Source organism: Falco rusticolus, chromosome 1, assembly GCF_015220075.1.
Source record: "Falco rusticolus isolate bFalRus1 chromosome 1, bFalRus1.pri, whole genome shotgun sequence".
Classification (NCBI taxonomy): Eukaryota; Metazoa; Chordata; class Aves; order Falconiformes; family Falconidae; genus Falco; species Falco rusticolus.
In genome coordinates, this window is record NC_051187.1 from 76419417 (window position 1) to 76442155 (window position 22739).

General features: G+C 42.9%; 2 protein-coding genes across 2 annotated transcripts; one reads left to right on the forward strand and one right to left on the reverse strand.

Moving 5' to 3' along the window:
* The first annotated feature begins 42 nt into the window (after positions 1 to 42).
* TADA2B (transcriptional adaptor 2B) lies at positions 43 to 6142 on the forward strand. The gene is made up of 2 exons (XM_037385432.1): positions 43 to 337; positions 1393 to 6142. Exons 1-2 carry the CDS (start codon positions 68 to 70, stop codon positions 2383 to 2385), a joined length of 1263 nt encoding a protein of 420 aa, XP_037241329.1. The 5' UTR covers positions 43 to 67; the 3' UTR covers positions 2386 to 6142.
* Positions 6143 to 8028: 1886 nt separating this feature from the next.
* On the reverse strand, positions 8029 to 14390 carry GRPEL1 (GrpE like 1, mitochondrial). Its single transcript, XM_037385445.1, has 4 exons — positions 14261 to 14390; positions 13155 to 13323; positions 11536 to 11617; positions 8029 to 9201 (listed from the first exon to the last, which is right to left on the reverse strand). The coding sequence occupies exons 1-4, from the start codon at positions 14332 to 14334 to the stop codon at positions 8855 to 8857; spliced, it is 672 nt and encodes a 223-aa protein (XP_037241342.1). The 5' UTR covers positions 14335 to 14390; the 3' UTR covers positions 8029 to 8854.
* Between the last annotated feature and the right edge of the window lie 8349 nt (positions 14391 to 22739).

Below are 22739 nucleotides of genomic sequence, written 5' to 3' on the forward strand. Positions count from 1 at the left end.
GCCATTGGCGATGCCGGCGCGGGGGCGTGCCGGCGCGTGCGCGCGGCCGGTCGGCGGGCGGGGTAAGATGGCGGAACTGGGGAAGAAGTACTGCGTGTACTGCCTGGCCGAGGTGAGCTCTCTGCGGTTCCGCTGCACCGAGTGCGCCGACATCGAGCTCTGCCCCGACTGCTTCTCGGCGGGCGCCGAGATCGGCCCGCACCGCCGATGGCACGGCTACCAGCTCGTCGACGGCGGCCGCTTCACCCTCTGGGGCGCCGAGGCCGAGGGCGGCTGGAGCAGCCGGGAGGAGCAGCTGCTGCTGGACGCCATCGAGCAGTTCGGCTTCGGCAACTGGGTAAGGGCCGCGGGGCGGGCGGCGGGCGGCGGGGGCCGCGTCCCCCCCGACAGCCACGGGCAGCCCCCGGCGGGGCAGCGCCGGCCCTGGCCTCCTGCGGCGGCCGCTGCTCGGGACGAGGGGGCCGGTGCCGGCCTGGGCTGAGGGGAGCCCGCGGGGCTGGCAGCGGCGGGGGTCGTGCGCGGGGCTGGCCGGCGGCCCCGGCGCTGTGTCCCCGTGTCCCCGTCCCGCGCAGGCAGCAGCCTCGGGGGGCCCCGCGGGAGCTGCCGGGCAGAGCTGCCCCTCCGTGACAGCGCTGCGGGCTGCCGGGGGCTGCTGCTGGCCGCGGCCCCGGCCGGCACCTTCCCCCCGCCTGCGCACGGCGCACATCCCACACCCTCAGCGTTCGGCCTGGCCCGTCGGTAGGTCCCAGGGAACCGGCCACTTGCCCTCCGTGCCCGCGTACAGTCAGGCTCCCTTTCAAAAAGCAGCGGTGAGAAGCATCGCTGTTTGGTTCTGTAACTGTTGGTTCATTGTGTTTTGTTTCATTGAACGCAAAGGCTTTCAAAATCTCAAAGTTTGTGGTCGTGGTGGCCTGGTTTTAGTTCTTTAATAACTAGAAAAAGAGTAAATACTATCTTTATTTCTGCGTTGCTCTAAAAGTACTTCAACAATGCAGTACAAATGAGCAAAATCCAAACAGCATAGTTGTCTTGGTGCTGGCTTGGGACTTAGAAACCTTCTTGGTGATGCTCAGCTGACTGAGAGAACAACAGATGCTGAGGAATTGCTGTGTGGATCCAGTGTCCTGTGCCCAGAGGATCTGATGCAGCTTGCCTTACTGGCGTTTCTGTAAACGGCTTGCATGCCCCTATGCACTCGTAAATACTTAACCTGTACCTAAAAATGCAGATCTGATGGAAATGTGGCTAATTTCAGTATGTCTAGAGAAGTTTAGGTGTTGCGAGTCAGCTTTTGAAGGAGCAGGGAAGAAGCTGCCATGCTCTTACCTGAGTGCACGTTACGCTGGAGATGTAATGGGAATCATTTTATCGCTCCTCCTTGTTTTCATTTAGGAGGACATGGCTGCTCACGTGGGAGCATCCCGAACTCCTCAGGAGGTGATGGAACACTATGTGAGCATGTATATCCATGGCAACCTGGGAAAAGCCTGCATCCCGGACACTATTCCAAACAGAGTCACGGATCACACGTGTCCCAGTGGTGGCCCGCTTTCTCCTAGCTTGACCACACCGCTCCCGCCGCTGGACATATCAGTAGCTGAACAGCAGCAGTTGGGATACATGCCGCTTCGGGATGACTATGAGATCGAATACGATCAGGATGCGGAGACTCTGATCAGTGGCCTTTCCGTGAACTATGATGATGATGATGTGGAAATAGAGTTAAAAAGAGCTCACGTAGACATGTATGTAAGGAAGCTCAAGGAGAGGCAACGGCGGAAGAACATTGCACGAGACTATAACTTGGTGCCAGCCTTTCTGGGGAAGGATAAAAAGGACAAGGAGAAAGCTCCCAAACGAAAGATCACGAAAGAAGAGAAGGAGTTGAGGCTGAAACTGAGGCCTCTGTACCAGTTCATGTCTTGTAAGGAGTTTGAAGACTTCTTTGAGAACATGCACAAGGAGAGGATTCTTCGAGCAAAGATTCGGGAACTGCAGCGGTATCGTCGAAACGGAATCACCAAAATGGAAGAGTCGGCAGAATACGAGGCAGCCAGGCATAAACGGGAAAAGAGGAAGGAGAATAAAAACATAGCTAGTTCTAAGAGAGGGAAGGAAGATGGTAAAGAAGGTGAATTCGCTGCCATTGAAAACCTGCCTGGCTTTGAACTCTTATCGGACAGGGAAAAGGTGCTCTGCAGCTCTCTAAATTTGACTCCTGCACGTTATGTGACTGTAAAAACTATAATCATTAAAGACCATCTCCAAAAAAGACAAGGAATTCCTTCAAAGAGTCGCCTTCCCAGTTACTTAGATAAGGTACTGAAGAAAAGGATTTTAAATTTTCTAACAGAAAGTGGTTGGATATCCAGGGATGCTTCATGAAACTCGGCTGATCTGAAAAAACGCAGCAGAGGCCCATTACAGCCTCAAGGACTCAGTTATTTTTTCCTTCCCTCCCCAAAGATACAGAAATTATGTCACCTAAACAACAACAAAAAGCAAATACGTAAACCCCCACAGTGTTAGTGATCCATGGTTCAAATAGATTTTTGCTTTGGATCATGGAAAGTACTTCATTGTGAAACTTCTACATTGAATTTCACTGCTTTTGGTACATTATTAGAGCAGTTTTCTTTCATGTGAACTTACTCGAATCCAGTAGTCCTGGAGTAGTTACTTTACTCCTTACTGTTGGATAAATATCAGTGTAATCCTTGCTTTTCTTTGAAGGTGGGAGATAGTTTCCAGCAAATGAAACTTTCTCCTCCCTTTGTTTCGTGGTTTTTTTTGGTGTAATGCTGGCAGCAAAGTGAAGCTTACGAAAGTCCTGAGCTCGGGAGCAGAGTGAGTGGGGATTTTTGTGACCATTGCTAAGCTTTGGGAGCATTCTCCTTAGTAACTACAGCCAAGATGCTGGGACAGCAGAGTGAGAGTTTCTGTCGAGAATACAGCAGGCATGAGCCATGGCAGGGAGTGGAAGGCAAGAAATGTGGTAGGTGAGATGCCTTCAGATACTTGTGCTGTGGAGAGGCTTCTTGGAGAGCTACCCTGGCACCCGGCTGATTTGGGTCTAGCTTTGACTTGAGTTTTTGCTGAAACAGAGGGCACTGGAGCTTCATTGGTAACTACTTAGCAGCAAAGCCGCAATATTACAGGGCAGCTGTGGTGCTGCTCCGGAGGAGGGGTCAGCACTACCATCAAGTGTCTGATTTGGGAAATGGGGTTTGGGAAGGTAGGCAGCCAGTGGTGGTGTGCCGGTTGGAAGCCTCACACAGCAAAATCTCTTTTGTGGGGGGAGCCTGCTCCTTCTCCAGTCTCTGTATGGGCTGAGGGGGTGTAGCTTCCTCCTATGAATTTGATTGGGAAGGACAGGGAAAGGGAGCAAGATTCTCAGAGTGATCAGAGATTGGTTTTTAAAAACAAAAATGCAAAGTGATACACGTTAGGTCAAAGTGCACAGCTAGTGTGCTTCCGAAGTATGGAGCCGTAAACCAAGCCCTTACAGGGTCCTGACTGTGTGTGCCTTGGCACAGGCCAGGCTAACCGCACTGAAGCTGGAATTCCTGACATAATAGGAGAATGGTGCATGCGGCCCGCTCCAGTGAGAGCAGCGCACCTTGAGAGGTAACTCGCACCTTGAGAGGTAACTCGTCACAACTCTTTTAACGACTGCTGTCTGAACCAGCTGCTTGAGACGGGCGGCAGCTGGCGACGTAACACAGCGTGTGACAGAAATGCCAGATCCACAGTGCTCTTTTGGTAAGATCTGCTGATTAAGGGGAAGATGTTGAGGGAGGACTGGAAAAGGATTGTTATGCTCACTTCATCCTTAAATTCCCCAAGCTGGTATTCAGCCAAATGGAAAAAAAAAAAAAAAAGGTGGTTGCTACGTAGCAGACGGCACCGTGTTACTTGTGCCTAAGCCTCTCTGCTGGTCGCGTCCAGAGCAGGAAGCCGTGAGCGGAGGCCAGTTGGGCAGGTCTGGAGTGCAGGTGTGCCAAAACACGGAACGTGACTGGCTTCAGAACAAGTGCAAGCACTGAAAATGTCATCTTGGTTTGATGCTTTGGGCTGTAGTCAGTGAGGATACCACAACATCTTAAAACAGTATTTGATTCTGCAACTTGGCAGAGGTATACTGAGCAGAACTGGGTTTTAGTTCATACATCCAGCATTACCAAAATAGTGTTAGCAGTGAGTTTAGAATAAAAGGGGTACAATTACAAAGCCAGCATTTCTGAGGAAGAAAAGAACCAAAACTCTAGTGCCTTTTTCTTTTGAGCTTGTGATGTTATGCCCCTTCAGAAAAGGTAAGGGCTATGTCCTCTTGGATGTAATACTTTGTTGGGCTTACCTGTAAGTGGCTTGTTGTGGAATACTTGAGACAAAACTGTCTCTCCTTGGCAGCAGTGGAACTAACTGCGATGTGCTGAGTAGCTTTAAGACCCACTTCCACCCTGTCTGCACGTACAAAGAGCACACAAGTTCATAAGGTATAAACCCTTGGTTATTTTCTCTGTCCTCCTGTGGAAAGGAAGCTTGGCCTTTCTTTCTAGTATTCTAGTTATGCAATTTGGTTCTTCCTGTAACTTGTTACCTAACTGCCATAACATACCATTGCTGATAGTGTTCAGGAGCCTCAGCTCTGCACGTAGCTGGGAGTTTAAAAGAACTAGGGTTTCTTTGTGTTGAGTTTTTTTTTCCCCCTCAAATCTGTGATTTTTTTTTTTAATATTTCTATGCTATTTTGGCACATCTAACTGAAGCAATAGTCTAAAGCCCATCTGAACAATAACTTAAAATCATCTAGGCACCAGTGAGTCATTTAAAAGTTGAAGTGAATTCTGCATTTACACTTTGTAGTTTCTTAATTCCTCAGTCCCTCCAAAATGTTTCTTTGGTGCTAGACGTAACTTATTGAACATCAAAATGAATGTAAAATAAAGTATTTTTAATGTATGAAATATGGATATCAATATTTATTTTATACTTGCAAGCAAATTCAAGGTGGTAAATGTTTGCTTTAGCAAATACTAGACCCTTGGAAAGGGCTTCCCTAGAAGCAGTGTCTCATTGTCAGCTATGCTTTTAATTTTAAAGGTGACTTGCACTAGAGGATGCTGCTGTTCGTATTTTAATGTGGAACTGATTTAGTCTAAGCATTCCTTCATTATGAGCTGCTGTTTTTTTGTTTGTTTGTTAAGTTGAGATGCAGTTATGTTAATCCAGCAACTTACTAGAGCTGTGCTGCTTCTCTTCTGTAGTGAAGGGGCTGATAAAAAACATAGGAAATGTATCTTGTGTTGATCTGGAAGTGCTTCCTGTACTGTACAAATAACCTAGCCTTCATGTTGCTAATGAAAAGGTGTTTTATATGCTTAACGCTCTTTACTTTTCTAATTAAAGATATTGCTAATTATAGCATCTGTCCTAACAGCATTGACGTACGCCTATGAAAAAGTGACACTCCATAAGCTGTTCAAAATACTGATCTTCTGCTACTGATAAGAGGCAGCAATAAGTCTGTTTTAATGCTGTATGTTTACTTCAATCAGTCCAGTTCCAGTGATGTTTTCCAGTAGTATTTGCTCATTAGGTAACAAGGGAGCATTAATCTCCGTTCTCTGTGTACTACCTAGTGCAGAAGGGTTTGTTAACAGAGTCTGGATACAAACCCTCCTGCCCCATGTTCTGTTGCAGTCCCAGCAAGCATTAAGAACAGCGTTAGTAGGTTTGCACCAGTCTTTGACCATAAACTGCCTTGCAAATCACACAAACTAAGCACTCTGCCGTTACTGTCCTGTGCAGCGGCTGCATCGAATTTCTTTGCAACTGTAATGGACTTCTTTAGCCTTCTGGTTTACTCTCTTCTCGCAAAATGTTTTTGCATGTGCCCCAGTTGCCCTTAAGTGATGACACATTAAATACTGTGAAGGAAGGTACCTGGGGAGCATGTTCAGCTCATCAGATTCTTCCTTAAAGGGAATGTTGCACTCATTTGAATAGTGTCCTGGTGTAGCTGTGCCAGACACACAAATGCCTGTGCTGAAACCATGTAAAACCTAACTGATGTTGTGCACACATCATTTTACTAGGTTTTTGCATTGTATATTGGTAAATAAACTTGTATTAAAGTTTCTTTCCATTATTGATTTAATGGCAACCTAACTTGTGTAATGAGGAAAGCGGCTCCAGTCTTTGAAGTAACACATGGAGATGCATTTTAGCTAAAGAAGAGAAACAAAAATGAATGAAGAATGCCTTCTCTGAAGGCAGAGAAATGGTCTTCATGAAACGACTAAAGCAGAGGTAGTGGTGGTAGCTTTGTTGGCTGCTCTTATGCTTACATTTCAGAACCACCTCCCGCTTTGATTTCTTCAGTGCTTCTTACGGTTGTATGGCAGAACACACAGGTGCTCTCAGTAAAGAATGAAGCTCTCGGTGCTGAAAGCCTCTCTGACAGGGCAGGCCAACAAAAAGGAACCACTTAAATGAGATAGTTACCAGCTTTAAAGGTAGTAGTTTGAGTCTTGAGCTAAACATTTAACAGTAACGGGTTAAAAACACCCTGAATGAAGTTACCTAGTGGAAAAAAAGACAGTTTGTGTGAGGTGCTGGGAAGCTCATTAAAAAATTCTTTAATCTGCTAGGGAGGAAGCTGTCCCTTTGTTTTAATCCCTATGGGAAAAACTTCTATATGAATGAAGTCGTTACTAGATTTAGTTTTAAGGCCAGATGGGTTGGAAGAGGGTAGAATAACATGTGACAGTTCTTAGAAGGTAGATAAATTGACGCTAGTCCCTTTATGGCATATCAGTGGAGCATGGGTTCCAGTCATGGAACGGTTTGGGTTGGCAGGCACCTTCAAGATCACCCAGTTCCAACCCCCCTGCCACGGGCAGGGACACCTTCCGCTAGACCAGGTTGCTCCAAGCCCCATCCAGCCTGGCCTTGAACATCGCCAGGGATGGGGCATCCACAGCTGCTCTGGGCAACCTGTGCCAGTGCCTCGCAACCCCTCTGAGTCCCCTCTTCTTTGCTGGACTCTGTCCAGTATGTCCATGTCTCTGTGTTGTAACGTAACGTGCCCAGAAATCAAAAAGTGCACTTCTTCAATCCTACTTCACACAGCTACAGCATGCTCTAACCCAGATGGAAAGAAGTTACTTCCAAATTCACTTAAGTATATGGAAACCTCTTCCCCACTAGCACCCCCTGCCCCGCTGTAGTTCTACATTCAATCTTTGCATTTTGATCCCTGTACATGATTAGTTTAGAAAAATTAACACTGTATTTGTCTTCTCACATGCACCAAAAATTACTCTCCCTCCCTGGCCTAGTCAAAGCATTGATTTTCTTTCTGAGTTGAGAAGAAAGAATGAATCCTTAAACATGACTAACCCTTGAACAGCAGTATGCACTTAGGTTGTTCCTAGGTAACTGGTTCCCATGAGGCAAACCAGCACTGGGAAAAAGGTCTCAAAGAGCAAGTCATCACTTCTCACCGTGAGTAGGTCTGGTGTTCAGTAAGCTGTTTGAAAATCTGCATCTGAACCAAGAAAAATAATCGATACTTGACCTTAAGGTAAGAACTTAATCCAAGACAACCAGAAACAAGGGTGAAAAATTCAGCAGTACTTACTGTTTATCAGGCCCTAGTAACATGCCAAGTTTGAAATTTCTGTCCTGTGTGTTAAATGTATGGGCTTTGAGGATACAAGAGGACAGATGCTTTGTCGGTGGTGTAATTTGCCAAGTTCCACCACTGCTATCCATGTGACCAGACAAACATAGGACAAAGCACTCAGTTAATCACGTATTGTATTTTAGCCTGATTCTGCAGGACTGGGAGCAGCAGGTGGAGTTAGATACGGCAAGGGCTGCACATGGGAGAAGTTCTGTTGCAACCTAAGATCCAAGCTGAGTAAATGCAAGAAATTAAAATGAAACTAAGTTCACATTTTTGTTTGAGCCACTTACATGCAATTATTTATGTAATTCTAAAAGACAGTATATACCAAACTCTCAGCTGCTCGCTTCTTTGGGTATTCTGACTTTCAACAGGGTTGTAACTACAGTTTGCATAACAAACTGATTGTAAAGTTTGGAAGTTACAAGACTATCAAAATTGATTAAACCAATTTATACAATATTAAATTAAAAATCCAGAGATAGGATAAATTCTATTGGTACTTCAATGCCATACAAGTATTAGATGGTTTTCTTGAGTCAACATTAGTACAGACAAAAAGGGTTGAATAATGACAAAGTATGTCTAGCCTACATTTCCTTTTATTTACAGGTCAGAATTCACAAAGGTTTCAATTTCAGTTGTTGAGAGAAGTTATTTTTTAATAGACTAAAAAGGGCATTTATCACGTCAGTGTTTAAAAGCTGATGGATGCTTGCAGAAAATGGGTTATTTGTACTATTTCAGCCACTTCTGCCATGTTAGATTCTACAGAATAAAAGGAAGTGTGTAAACCACCATTTGAATTTGCAGTCTACACACAGTGATAAGCGTGAGATTGCAAAATTCTTGTGAGTCTTTCATTCCGTTCCATTTAATGCACCTTCGGTAGCAATAGTTGTAAAAAATGTTACCTAATCTAAACCATCACAGAGCTTAATGGCTCTTGTATTTCACACTTAAGAAGAGAGCTTACAGAACAGTGATGTTGGAGGCCACTAACCAGGAGAGTTTCATGGGCTGCTTCATTTTCACTGGGAGACCTCAACCAATTCATTTAAACCTCTGAGAGGGCAGAGGAATGAGGAAAGCATGGTGTAAGAGAAAAACCATCCAGCTGTTTAATAGTTGTATGGCATTTTAAATTCTCAAATTAAGCAGCTAAGCGTCTTTCACAACACCCACCAAGGCAGGCCGTAGTGTACGCCCATGCAGCTTATAGCCAATCTTGGATACTAATGCAATAGTGCCAGGCTCCTTCCCTTCCATGGGAGCATGGAACAGTGCTTCATGTTCGTAGGGATCGAATTTGGCTCCGACAGGATTCAGTCTGAGCAGGCCGTGTTTTTTAAACACTTTTTGAATCTGTACTTCTGTCATGACAAGACCTTCATATAAGCTCTTCAAGTGAGGATTTTCATCCTTAATTTCTTCTTTTGGAACACTTTCTGTTGCCTTCTCCAAAATGTCTGCAACTTCTAGTAAGTCCTTACAGAAGCTCTGAATCCCTAAAAAGAAATAAAATAGAAGGGAATGGGATTAGTCCACTGAGGGGAACAAGCATTAAACCCCCCCCCCCCAAAAAACAAAATCCCCACAACCCCAAACCCTACAGCAATAATCTGTACTCTTTAAATTTTTTACGAGAGATGTGATACTATAAAAATTTGGGGTAAAATGTCCTTCCCAATTTCACTTGATGATACAGAACTATTACAGGTATCTTGAAATCCACACCACCTCCTCTAGTTCTATGGAAAAAACGTATTACAACTTAATACTTACAAGAGCTAGAGCTATGCTGATGACTTGACATTAACAGCCAAAATTCTAACCGAAGTTACCAAAATCTTCAGCTGCCTTAATGTAGTTTCCTCATGTCTTTCTCATCCTGGGATTCACCTACAGTTCAAAGTACTGTGTTGTCCTATTCCTACCCTTTAGTTTGATGTGCAAAAGTATTTGCAGGAAAAAAAAGCATGAAGTCAGACTGATGAGGAGTCCAAGAGATGAACAGGGATTCTTCCCTGAATCAAAAGAACTCACATCTCTCCTTCCCACTACAAACCACTTTTATAGAGTCAGAAGCTGTGCCTTGTAAAGACTGAGCGATGCTTTAACAATAGTCCGTGTCCTGAAGCTGGTTCTCTGGCTCACACTAGAAGAACTTGGACTAATCTCACTTAAGACAAAACTATCTCTAGAAATCATGAAAAAACAAAACCATTCAGTAGAACAACACACTTCTATAGAGGTAAGCCAATGACAAACTGCACTGCATTTTGGTAGCCTTGTTCTTTCCTTTTTTAGCCACAGACTGCTTTTTAATTCTAGCTCACATTTCAGATGGTTTTTTCCTTACCAAAAAGCAGCATGAGCATTATCAGAGGACAAGTCTTCAATTTAAACAAACAAAAAACCCTGAACTACAGAAGCATGTTGCAGGATCTATAGGGATCAGCTACTTCTTAGGAAAGCGTCACTTCAACAACTGCACAACTACATAAAGACTTAAGCTCTTACAGAACAGTAACTAATACTGTCCAAGTAGTTCTAAAAATATGAGCAAATGAATTGAGGTTTTGAATTAAAACTGTGGTTAAGGCCAAAGTGTCCCAAACATAGATTAACCAATTGTTTAGTGATCTGGATCAAACCAAATAACCAAACTCTTCAGGAGGTGATTTGTTTTGGTTTGGGGTTGGTGAGGGGTTTTTTGCATAATTTGTCTCTGCAGATGTCTGTGACTGCATCTCTGTGAATTTATGCAAGTCTCAGAAATTATCTTCTCTTCCTCCAACAGAAAAAGCAGTCATACACAAACGATAAAACTTACAATCATGAAGATTATCTGTAACTTAGTTTTCACAAGAAATTTTATTTTAATATTTATTTCTGTTGTATCATTTCTGAGCTCAGACACGACTCAAGAGTCCTTCTGCACTAAATAGCACATCAGTGAAATGATACTTACGAAAAATCAACTTCAGGATGAAGCATTCAAACATCCATGAAAATGGTACATGATTATGTAACTAAGAAATGCTTTTTCTTACAGTACACGTTAACTGAAGGCCCTGTATTCAGAAATTAAAACTTCTGTACTCAGAATTAAACTGTACAGCTGTGTATAGTGTGTGGCAAAAAAGACCAACTCATTTTTCAAGACAGTGACAGTTAAACACCAAGATGATACAGCACCGTTCTGTATTTGCATACAATTTCTGTTTTACAGATGTTTGAACTGTCAAAAAGCTCAATCAGATGTCAGTGGCCTGGCTCTTCAAGAAAGATGTTTCTAGCACTCCTCATAGCCAGTGATTATATTTTTGTATTATATTATATAATCCTACCACTGAAAAGAATCCACCCATCTTAAGGTATTACTTCTATTTGAATGCTTCAACAGAACAGAAAAGTTACTCAAATATAAAAGGCTAAATAAAAAAACTCAAGCAAAGAAGAACCAAACGTAAAACAAACGCCAAGACAAAACCAAACCAGAAGGAAAGCTAGTATTGCATGCTCTTGGTTCAGTTTTTTGCAGTCAGTTCTGAGACCTTCAGGCTGCAATCCTTACTGGAAAACCTACTAGTGCAGCACACATAGGAAATCACATACCAAATTTAAAAGACCATTTCAAGTTGTTGACTTTAGCAGTTTTAAGTCTTGCCCTTGTTTAGCAAGATGATTACAATCCTGATGCAAGTGTGGAACCATTCAAACCTCTATGCCTCACATATAATTTTTAACCAAGCAGTCAGAATCACTGGCAAGTACAACTTGTCAAGCTTTGAATTTCCTGGGTCTTATGAATACGCACAAAAGGAGCCTTCACTGACCATATAACTTTGCCTCTTCTACCAGTTTCTGGCTTCTTTGCCTCACGTTTTCTGCATCTGCCAAGGCACGCTTGTACTTGTCCTAAAGAAGAAAAAACAGTAACAGAAGAGATTTAATTCCCAGCGGTTGGGTAGTTGACAATAATTCAAAACAGCATATTCAGTATAAAAGAGTATTTTAAACAGTTACATAGCATAAACCTACCATCTAAAGAGTAATCTGAAGACAACATGCCAATTACCACAGCATCCTTCCTACAGAGGCAGATGTTTGCTTCACTTTAGTGCAAACAGAAGTGAGGGAAAGGAAATAAGATGGGTTTCCAGACTCTCAGTATTTGTCAACAGTTCAGCTGGAATAAATTTTTAACTCTACTCAAGTTTTACAAACCAAAGACTTCTGCTCTTTCTGATGTGTGTTCACAGAAAGCCTTCCTTAGTCATAAGGTATTTTGACACTACGGCAAAAGAGATTCAAGTCAGCCACGTCTTTCAAACCATCTCTTCCCTCTCCATACATACCACAGACCATCCTCCACTTTTTTCAAACTTTACAAACTATGAAGTCTAACTCATCTGTTGATCAGGTTAAGTTTTGGTCTATTCCTAGCAATACGGCCATCTAGCAGGAGATGTACTAAGAATGAAATTCAATAAACTTAGGCACTTCAAGTTGAGTGCTTCACCACCTAAGCCAGAACTCCATGTTGGACTTCCACTCTGAATATGCTTGACCTTCACATGCTAACGAATAATCTCAAAACAGAATAAAAATAGTCAACAAGTTGACTGAAGAGCCACATTAGGTAGCCAGCAGCAAGTGCTGTCAGCTGGGATGTTAAATGGCATCTCAGCTTTGTCCTTCAGTGCTTTGGGAAGGGCAACAGAAATGAAATTAAATCCTCTTATGATCCATAGGTGCTGTTTCTATAGAAGGTTCTGAGCTACCTGTCAAAGTCTCAAATGGTCAACAGTGACATTTTATATAAAGCACTCATCCAGAAAAGCAACACCTTTATTTAATCCATGCCTCGCACCTTAAAGGGCATCCTTCACCCTCTGCTGCATTTGCATGGGAGAGAATCCAAAATACATTAGGGCAACAGAGGGAACGTGATGCCTGAGCTGTGTGTTTGAAGGGCTTTCCAACAAAGAAGGTTTGAAACTTTCACTTCCTAAATAATATGTAACAAGTACACTACTACATAAAAGCAAAGAATCATTAACCTCCACCTTTGAAAAGTCAGCACTTGTTTTCAGAAAGCCTGCTCTTGGCATATGCAAATACACACATGGAAGACACACTCAAACCCTTGCATGAGCTTCAAAAAGTTACCTCTCAAATTATCTCTCCACTGAGCAAAACCTAACTGAAGTCAGCCACACTCAGTAACAAATTTTCCAGCTAGAGAAGGTCCAATTCCATCCAAAAATTGGAAAGAAACTATCCAAAATTTTAATTTTGGACCAGACATTCATCTCAGGTCTTGCAGTACATCTACTCTTAAGTTTAAAGAAATCACACAACTGTATCCAGATTGTGCACTGAAAACCCATAATGAATACTCTTAGGTTTACAGTTTGTAAGGCATGCAACCTGATAACAAAGAGACACTCACAGTAACTTCTTTCAGTTGTTGTTCTAGTTTGGCCTTTTCTTCAGTTAACATTTTTTCAGCAGAGCTGGGTTCAACCTTCTGCTCATTTTGGCTCTGACTCTGGTCCTCTTCCAAGTTCTGACCTGTATTTTTCTGTTGTGTTGCTACACAAAGCAGTCGTGGAGAAGTCCTGAGACAAAAACGTGGACAATATTACTGAGTTGCTTACTTTGTAAGATATTAGCATTAGATATTAGCATTCTGACACGTCAATATCTACAAAATTCTCACATTAAACCAAAAATTAATACAACAATTCTAAGTCTGTGAAAACTGTTTGCAGAACCTTGCATCAGAAGTAACTGAACTTAGACCGTCTACACTGTTAGAGAAAATAACTTTGCTGTGAGGTAACAACAACCGCTGGGCAACAGCGTCCGTTATATTCAGTGCAAGTGTCCATTATGTTCAGTTTATAAAGCTGCAGCACTTTTAAGGGGAATATGAGCTCGTTTTCAGCCCAATACTCAGGAAACAAATCCAGTTTATGTGATGCAATCACCTGCAACAAACACACCACCGAGAACAGCGGGTTGCTGCCGATTGCTGGGGAACAACAGAAAAACACTTTCAGTGCCACTGCTCTATCACAAAAATATCAAGAACGGGCCAGCCTCCACGAAAAGGCCTATCTATCCCTTCCTAACATTTCTTAGGCTGAACTAGCTAAGCTACCCAAGTAAACGGCTTCACGGAAGAGGCGGGTGGATCAGTGCCGCAATGACAACAGGCCGCAGGTCCCTGCATGCCACAGCAAGACGTCGGGCCTGCAGGCTCTCGGGCTCCAGACGGGGCCAGGAGGGCCCCGCGATGCCCGGAGGGGCCGCTCTCCCGGGAGGGGGTAAAGGAAGCCAGCAAAGGGCGGCGGGGGCCGGCACCTGCGCGTCCCGGCCGTAGCACTGCGCTCCCCGGCGCAGAGCCGGAGGGCCGGGGCGCGGGGGCTGAAGCTCCCAGCGCGCTGCGCTCTGCTCTCCTCCCGGCCCGGCCGGGCGATGGCGAGGCAGCCCCGGACGCCCACCCATCCCGACGTGCCCGACGCAGGCCAGGGGGCGCGGCGCGTCCCTCACCTCAGGGAGAAGCCCAACAGCGGGTACCGCGGGCGCAGCGCACCTCGCACGCACTGGGCCACCGCCGCCGCCATAGCGCCCTCCTGCCCACCCACCGCCTCAACCCGCCCCGCCGCGCCACCGAGAGGCCGCCGCCAATCAGCGAGCGGGCAGGCTGAGAGTGACGCGGCCCAGAACCAAGCCGCGGCGCGGATGCACGCTCGGGCCGAGCAGGCGCGGCGGGAGGTGGGGACAGTAGCTCTTCCGGGGCGCTGCGGGGAGCCCCGCTGGGGGGCGCTCTCCACGCCCCGCCTCGTGCCGGAAAGTGACACGCGGGGGGGGGGCGTGGCCGCAGGCGCGGCGGGCGGGCGGACGGGGCCGGCGCCATTTTGTCGTGTGGAGGAGGTTGGGGACGGGTCGCCATCGTCTTGAGCGTGGGTCCGGCCGGGTGGTTGCCGCCTCTCCGCAGGGTGTTAAAGCATAATGTCGGGGACGTAGAGCCTGCAGGAGTTAGCAGGGCACTGGCTGAGGGCAGGTGCCAGTATTTTCCTGTCAGAACGTGTCAGTGCAACTTGGAGGCAGTTTGGTGGCTGCCGGTCGTCCAGGCAAATAATCCATCCACATCTCTATTGTGACTGAAAAAGTTTGAAAATCGCAGCTCGTTGTGTTTCTAACTGCTGAATAACCCGGTTACTACTGACCACTGTCAGAAATACATCGTAGCATCCATCAATAGTTTTGTCTGCAAACCTCGGTGCACCAAGATTTTCATCACCTGTCTATACACGCTCCCTACAACTGTATATGTGCTTGTGATCTAAAATGTTGAGCTTTCATTAAAAGGGATAATGTTGCTAATTCACTGCCTCCAAATTTGGCCACCTGCATGTGCAACCTGTTTGTGCAAGTGTCATAACTGGGGGTTGTGGAAACCCTGCTTGGTGATACTGGGATGACTTCTTTGGCAGTGTTGTCAATTAGTTTGTCATAATCTTGTTAAAAAGGAAAAAAGAATGCCTCCAAGGTCATGCATTTATCATACAGTGAGTGCTAGATTATTCACAGATGCCTGAACACCAGCTGTCGACCTGGTTTTTGCATGCATTTGTACACTTTCCAAACAAAATCTGAAGGATAGATAAGATGCAGATTCCATAATCCAAATTCAGAAAATGTTATATTCAAGTGCATCATTAAAGTATTACTGAAAAAGAAGCTTCAGAAGACCTTTCTGGCTTGCCACATGAGAATCCTGCAGAAGTTAGGATCTTGCTAAGTTCGATCAAACTTTGTCAGAGTGCACTCTTATTTGGCAGGTTTGCTGTCTTATGACTTACTGCTTCATGGCCTCTGCAGAAAGCAGGATAAATGGTGTAACAAGGTTGGTGGCCTCATACTGTGACAACTGTTAGATCCCAAGGATTCTTGCTGTCTCTTACAGTTACATGGGCGTGGATTTCTCTTCCTGTGAGATTTGGAAGAGCTAAAGCATACCAAGAAACACTCTTTGGTAACAACAGACAAGAGCTCTAAGAAAAGAACCACATGTTTTTGCAGTCTGTGGTTTTTATGTTTTGGTGATCGCTGTTTTGTCATGTGACGATAGTACAGTCCAACAGCTTGCCTGTGCAGAACACAGCAAAGCAAAAGGGTCTATGCCATGTGCTGTCCATACACAGCGTGGCTGTAGTGTTGGCAGTATCTGCTTTCTGGAAGGTAGATAAGCCACAAATTCCAACCTTTGTCATCAGAAATACTGAAAGAAGTAGTTGAGGCAATCTGTTGAAGATGCTGATAATGCTGAGGAAGGATCAGAGAGAACAAGGAGAAAAATAGAAACAGCTATTAAGGGTGATAGCCACAGAAAGTCACAAAGAAATGAGACTGAGAAGGTATGTGGATGTTTGGGTCCATTGTTTTTAAAATGTTTGCTGGAAAGATTATTGGTTCCTTACAAAACCTAGACAAGCAGTCTACCTGTCTCATCTTTCTTTTCAGTTGTTTTTCTCTGACACTCAGTATGTAGCTTCCTATTTCAGCCTTTCTTCATTCTCTTCTGCCTGCCATCTTTGGAAGTTGTGCTTGATTAATGACTGATCGCAAAATCACAGAATTGATAACCAAAGGTTTAGAAAAGCCCATTGCCAGCATGTCTCATTAATCATTTATTAAAAAACATTTGTGCTTGAGATTTCTGAAACAAGTTCTGTCTTCTATTAGGATCAGTTTACCCCAAATGACAATTCATAGCCCTTTAGCAAGCAAATTTTCAAGATACTTCACAGTCAAAATGAATTTTGTTGTGATTTTCTCAACTTGAACAGCTGTCCAGAAAAACCCGCAGCTAGCACAGATACTGATGGGTCAAGAGTAAATAGCATATGCAGCACAAAAGAAGAGCATGCAAGTGTGTGTGGAGCTTGTTTCATCATGACTGATATTGGCTTTTAGTACTGTCTAGCAGTGACCAAAAAAAAAAAAAAAAGGCTTTTTCATGCTTTGTTCTGACTTGCACGATTTCAGTCCGTTTTGGTTTAATTGTAGTGCCACCTAGTGGGTTGTTGCTTGTTTTTTTTTAAACTCAACTAATGAGTATTCAGCATCTGTTGCCTGACCTGGTTGGCAGTCACAGACGTTCAGTAACAAGAACAGTTTTGTTCTGGAGCAGTCCTCTCAATACCAAGTGGTTTTTTGCTCCTCACATAAATACCAGGTTTGAATATGATTTGATGATAAGTAATGCTTACCTTGATTTCTAAAACGTTAACCAGCTGCCACTTTTCAACTTGATGTGGTTACAAGTTACTTTAACCTCTAATTTCTGTGAACTAGTGATAGAATCAGGTAATTTAGATATAATTCCCAGTTCCTCTAGTGATTCACTTTGTGGTCTTGTGCAGCTATTTAACCTCATTTCCACAACTACAGATTAAGGGTAGTAATCTTTCAGTACATTACAAGAAAGTTGTTTAGAGAGCACAAGGGAATTTTTGTTATAATTTGAAAATTAAAAATGTCAACTGAATGATAAGTCTCTTTATTATTAATAATATTGCACTTGTAGTAGAGACTTGTAATCCTTTGAGATACAAAATGCCATAAATGCACAATTTGTGCTTGAGAAGTTAAATGAAAAATTAAGGCATTTCTGTTTCTCTGAAAAAAAAGCCAAAACCAACTACTTCGGTCTCCTAATGCTAAGATATAGTCTATTGATATTCAGCCAGCAAACAGCATGCCATTACATTTGTGTTTCAAATTTGAACTGTATTATTAATGTTTTGAGGATAAGAGCAAAAGGGTATCATGTCTTCTCTGATCAGATGTGTTATATGTCATCCTAATCAGAACCAAACACTGAGCTATGGTGAGAGCAAGTGAAAAAAAAAAATAACCCCCAAATATCTTTGTAAATATTCTAGCAGTGACCTTTCAGGCCAGTTACCAGGAAATACCTAATCACATTTAAAAATGTTAATTTAGCTGTAAGGCTGTTACTGAACAATATAGCAGTAAAGACAAACTTGTTATTCATACCTGTGCCCTTTAGAAAAGATTGCAGATAAGACCACTTAACCATAGTATTCCATAGTCCATTGTGGAAAGATATCTAGTGTAAAATTAAGGGACTGATCCTTGTTTATAAAATAATAATAAAAAAATATTCCTTTATAAGGATTATTGAGACTGAGGATCAGCTACACCCTGGATCCATTTCAGACAGAGGACAGTAGAGATTAAATCATTATTCGAATCCAGAAACTTTAAATCCTGAAATGCATGTTGGGATGGTGGGGGGACAATAACCTTACTTTCTATTAATGAAAGCAGTACTAAGATGGTTAATTTGTACATTCAGAATTTATAATTTTTAATGCAGACATTTTAAGAAATCTCTCCCAAAAGAGAATGTGTACTACCTTCTTTCTGCCTCGTTTCTCCTTAGGCTGAAAATGCAGAATCATACATCTTGCTCTGATTATAGGGTATTCTTTGAGTTCCCATAGCTTTTTGCTAACTAGTTTGAAAGATACATTTTGTAACCATCTTGTTGCCTGGAGAATGTTGTTGCTGTGTTGGAAATCTAATAGCTATAGCCACAGGGCTCTGAAGAGAGCTAATTAGAGCAATTTAGAATAACAAAAGTTCTGTTCCTGGGAGGACACTGAAGAGATCCATCCCCAAAGCAGCACGCCACAATTTCAGAGACAATTTATTGTAATATTCCTGAATAAATCATCTGGTATCTCAAGGATTTACAAATCTGGCTGTCTATTACAGTTTGTTCTCTGAGCCCTCATGTTATGAGGGGCACTCATGTATGTCTTGTAACTTTCCTGGAGATACAAAAATGGAAAAACCTCTGTCAATCAACATTGTCTTACTTTAGTCTAGTTACCAGTCAGAACCACACTGTTCAAATGCACAGAAACAATCTTCTATCATGCTGATGTGGCTTTCTACCTTAAGACAAATTTATTGAACGTTGAGAGAAGAGTTTTCAAATCAGTTGTGATCCTTAGTGTGGCGTCATGGATTTTCTTAATATTTTTCATAAAAATAAACTGTTGCCTTTCAACTTACCAGAAGATGTTGACAGAAGAGGAGGTCAGATCTCTTTTGTCACATTCAGATTTGCCAAGAAGACAGCAGTTGTTGGTATCTGTTTCTGTACACAGGCTAACAGTGGAAGTGCTGTTATTGAAATGGTATTTTGACAATCAGATCTACCTTTTTCTTTCTTTCTTAATTTTTCTTTAAGGTTTGATGAATTAATTGCTGTGGGCCCCTTTCTGCTGCCCTTGTATACAAGTGATTTGTATTAGTTAAAGGGAAAAGGTGGCCAGTAGTGCTGTTGTAAAAGCCTGAAGCCTGGCTATTTATTGCTCAGGTGTGACTTGTGCAAATGCTTCTCCCTGGCTTTTTACATATTTTTTCTGATGACTGACAGGATGTTGAATGGCATGATTAGTTGGGCCAGTGCACAGAGCTCGTTTAGGCATATTTTAGTGCTCTGATTCACAATTCAGCCTCTTAGGTAGGCTGTTCTTCATGCACCCAGCTGGCTAACAAAGGAGGAATGCTCATTCTGCTGATGTTGTGCAAGGGTATTGAAAAGCTATGAATGAAAGAAGCATAAAGCAACATTTTAAAAGGTTATCTTGTGCTTTTATTCAACTCCTCTAGAAAGCAGCAAGAGCTTTTAATTGTGTTTCTACGCATAATTAATGAGTGGGTGAACACTCCTGTGGGACCATTGCTGTGCTCCATTCAATCCTGATCTGGCTAGGTGAGTCTGGCCAGAATGGAGACAAAGAGTTCAGGTAAAAATAGCTGGAGTGGAAGGGAATAAAAAGCTTCCAAAAATCTGATTGCTACATGAATAAAATCTACCTAACACCTTTTTGGTGCTTTATGAGGAGACTGCAGTTTCTGAACCTGGACTTAAACCTGTCTCTGAATTGAGTGCTTCACACTTTCTTTGATCCCTTTCCACAAGCATCTGTGAAGGCACAACTTCAACCCTGTTATAGGAGCTCATATCATCATTAAAGTTAGATTAATGAGATTTAAGGGTGGGTGTGGGTGTGTTTGTCAGATTTTCCTCAAAATCATGTGGGTTCTGTTACTGATATCTATGGTATAACTCCAGGTTTTGGATTTTATTTTAGTGTAAAACCTGTGCCAGGCAGGTAAAGACAGAAATGAATGAAAGCCCTTGTTTGACATCCACAGTACTTGCACCTTGTTCAGAAAGCAAGAGCATGGCTGCTTTAAGTTTTCTAATAGTTGTCACCCAAAGTACTTTCACTGCTCTTTTGAAGGTCACCTCAGATTTATGAATCACCTCAGGTTAATGTGTTATTAATCAATCAAAAACTGGTTGAAAATTATTGGTTCAGCACCATGAATGGTCTTGTGCTAGGAGCTTATAAAATAAAATATTGGGAAGGGAATCTGTACTACCATGCAATGTGTTAAATAGGAATTCTGCCGCTGTCGCTGAAACCACATAGTCTTTCTGACTCCATTACCAGCTCCTGGTCTCTACACTGTTCTCTGATTTGACTGGACAAGCTGCTCCTCATTGGCTTTTCAACCCATTGCTGGTCCTTGAATTTTGCACAGGCTTATGCTGTCCCTTCTCCTTCCTCTTTTACCTTCTGCTCTGCACTTTGCATCACCACATCTGCTCAGTTTAGGGTGGAAGAGCCTTTTTAACACACTGTTTTCATCTCTGCTTATTCACCCATTCTCAGGTTTTGCTGAAGGTGAGCTTGTTTAGGATCTCATAATGATTTATGGCCAAGAACACCCTCACCTTTTTGATGTTAAAGATTGCTTCAACAGCACTGCGTTCATTTCTAGAAACGGTGTGACTGATACCCCCTGCTCTGGTTCATGGTATTAGTGCTGGCTGCTAATTATGCTAGTGCTATGGTAAAGCTTTAAGGTGGAGAATCCCTGCCCTGCTGTGACTTCTCTTTTAATTTATCTTCGTTACTGAGCAAAGCAGACTCTTCCATTTCAAAGAGCTTGTAGCTTTTTTATGACTGGAGCTGTCTGTAGTTTATTAGACCACCTTTTCCTGCATGCTTAATTTGTATTTTAAGTCTATTTTAAAACTGATGTTTCTATTGTGTCTTTTTAAATATGTGTTTATTGCTTTTCTATGACTCCCCAAGTGCCTTGGCTGGCAAAGTCTTAGTGAATAAAATTACTGTCATGTTGTAGCTATAAAAATCCACTCCCTCCTTGGAATGGGATGTGCAAGTTTGAAGAAGCTGAGGAAGATGAGAAGTATAGTTATCTTGGAGTTATTTTAAGTAAAATAGGATAATTAAATAGGAAAGATGTTTGTAGAATTATTTTGCAGTTATGAACTGTTAATGTGTTGATCTTCCTAATTCCACATTATGCATATAAACTGAATGGTCTATCTGTACTATTATTACAGTGATGTTTGCTCTGTAGGACAGATCCACCCAGGCTAATTTTTTAGAAGTTGAATGCTGGCAGTAGCCTGGAAGTGCTAGAAAAACTGCTTGAGTGTCACGGTACATTGTCAGGCTAATTAGCTCTAAGCTGGTTGTGCTGCTGTAAAGCAACTACTATCTGAGGCACCTTGTATCTCATACAGCTCTATACTGCTCTGCAGACATGTTAGCAACTGTCTACACATTGATTTGACAGCTTTTCTGTTATTTGGAACAAAAGAAGCAGTTTTGGACTGCTGGTTGTTGTTTTTCAATAACAATAACAATTGTTAATGCCTTGGTACAACACCAAGTGAATAAAAGATGTACAAACAAGAAGTTGAGGTTTCAGAGATAACGGAGAGCTGTAAGGTAGATGGTGCACTTTTCTGCCAGAAGACAGCTTACCAGACCTGTTCTCATGGTTCTCCACATAGCAAATAACTGTTTCAGACCCAGCTTTGCAGTAAACTCCAGCTAAACTATGTAAATCGTGTAAGGAGTTGACCAGTGCACTACAAGTAAGGTCAAGCAAGAGCATAGCACAGGAAATATTTATGCATTAATGGCAATTTCTTTGGTACAGCTTATGGTTTATAAGGAATAAATTCCCAGCTGGGGGCAATTCTGAGGCAGCAAAGCAAATTTACCCAGCTTTTTACTTTTCAGATCTTACCTGCCTTTGTAAAGGCTCTGCATATCACTAAATAAGTGCAAAATGCTGATTAAGTTAGGTGATAAGACAGTCTCAACTTTTCAGGCAGAGTCACTGAATGGGAAAGGCAGGATACATTTATCTTCCTCTGTAGGCACAATGTGATAGGTTGACTCTGGCCAGCAACAAAGCACCCACCAGCTGCTCACTTACATCCCGCTGCAGCAGGAATAGGGGAGAGAATCAGAAGGGCAAGAGCAAGAAAAACTCGTGGGTCAAGAAAAAGACAGTTTAATAAGTGAAGGGAAAAAATGAAAAAAACCCACCAAGTGATTCAAAGTTAATTGCCAGCTCTCACCAACAGACTGATGCCCAGCCAGCCTCTGAGCAATGACTGCCTTGGAAAGACTCCCACTCCAGTTTTATTGCTGAGCATGACATATGGCATGGAATAACCCTTTGGTCAATTTGGGTCAGCTGTTCCAGCCCAGCCATGTCTCCTCCCAACCTCCTGTCCACCCCCAGCCTGTTTGCTGGGGGATCCGAGTGAAAACCAGAGAAGGCTTTGGCACTTTGTAAGCACCACTCTTCAGCAACAGCTAAAACATCAGCATGTTGTCAGCACTATTTTGGTCATAAATGTAAAATGCAGCATCATGCAGGTTGCTGGGAAGAAAACTAACTCCATCCCAGGCAGAGCCAGTACATAAAATAATAGATAGGCCTGACCCTATAGAGGGATAAACACTGTGCTAACGATAAATACAACTTGACTGCATGTGTATCTTCTCTTCTTATTTTCTTCAGGTTGTATTAATGACATGTACTCAGTTGACATAGAGGAATACCAGTATTTTAAACTCCTAAT

Coding starts and splice junctions, on each gene's coding strand:
- TADA2B (XM_037385432.1), top strand. CDS start 68: ATGGCGGAACTGGGGAAGAAGTACTGCGTGTACTGCCTGGCCGAGGTG. Junction 338..1,392: donor AGTTCGGCTTCGGCAACTGG/GTAAGGGCCGCG, acceptor GTTTTCATTTAG/GAGGACATGGCTGCTCACGT.
- GRPEL1 (XM_037385445.1), bottom strand. CDS start 14,334: ATGGCGGCGGCGGTGGCCCAGTGCGTGCGAGGTGCGCTGCGCCCGCGG. Junction 11,618..13,154: donor AACAACTGAAAGAAGTTACT/GTGAGTGTCTCT, acceptor TTTCTTCTTTAG/GACAAGTACAAGCGTGCCTT. Junction 9,202..11,535: donor AGAAGAGGCAAAGTTATATG/GTCAGTGAAGGC, acceptor ATTTCTTTTTAG/GGATTCAGAGCTTCTGTAAG.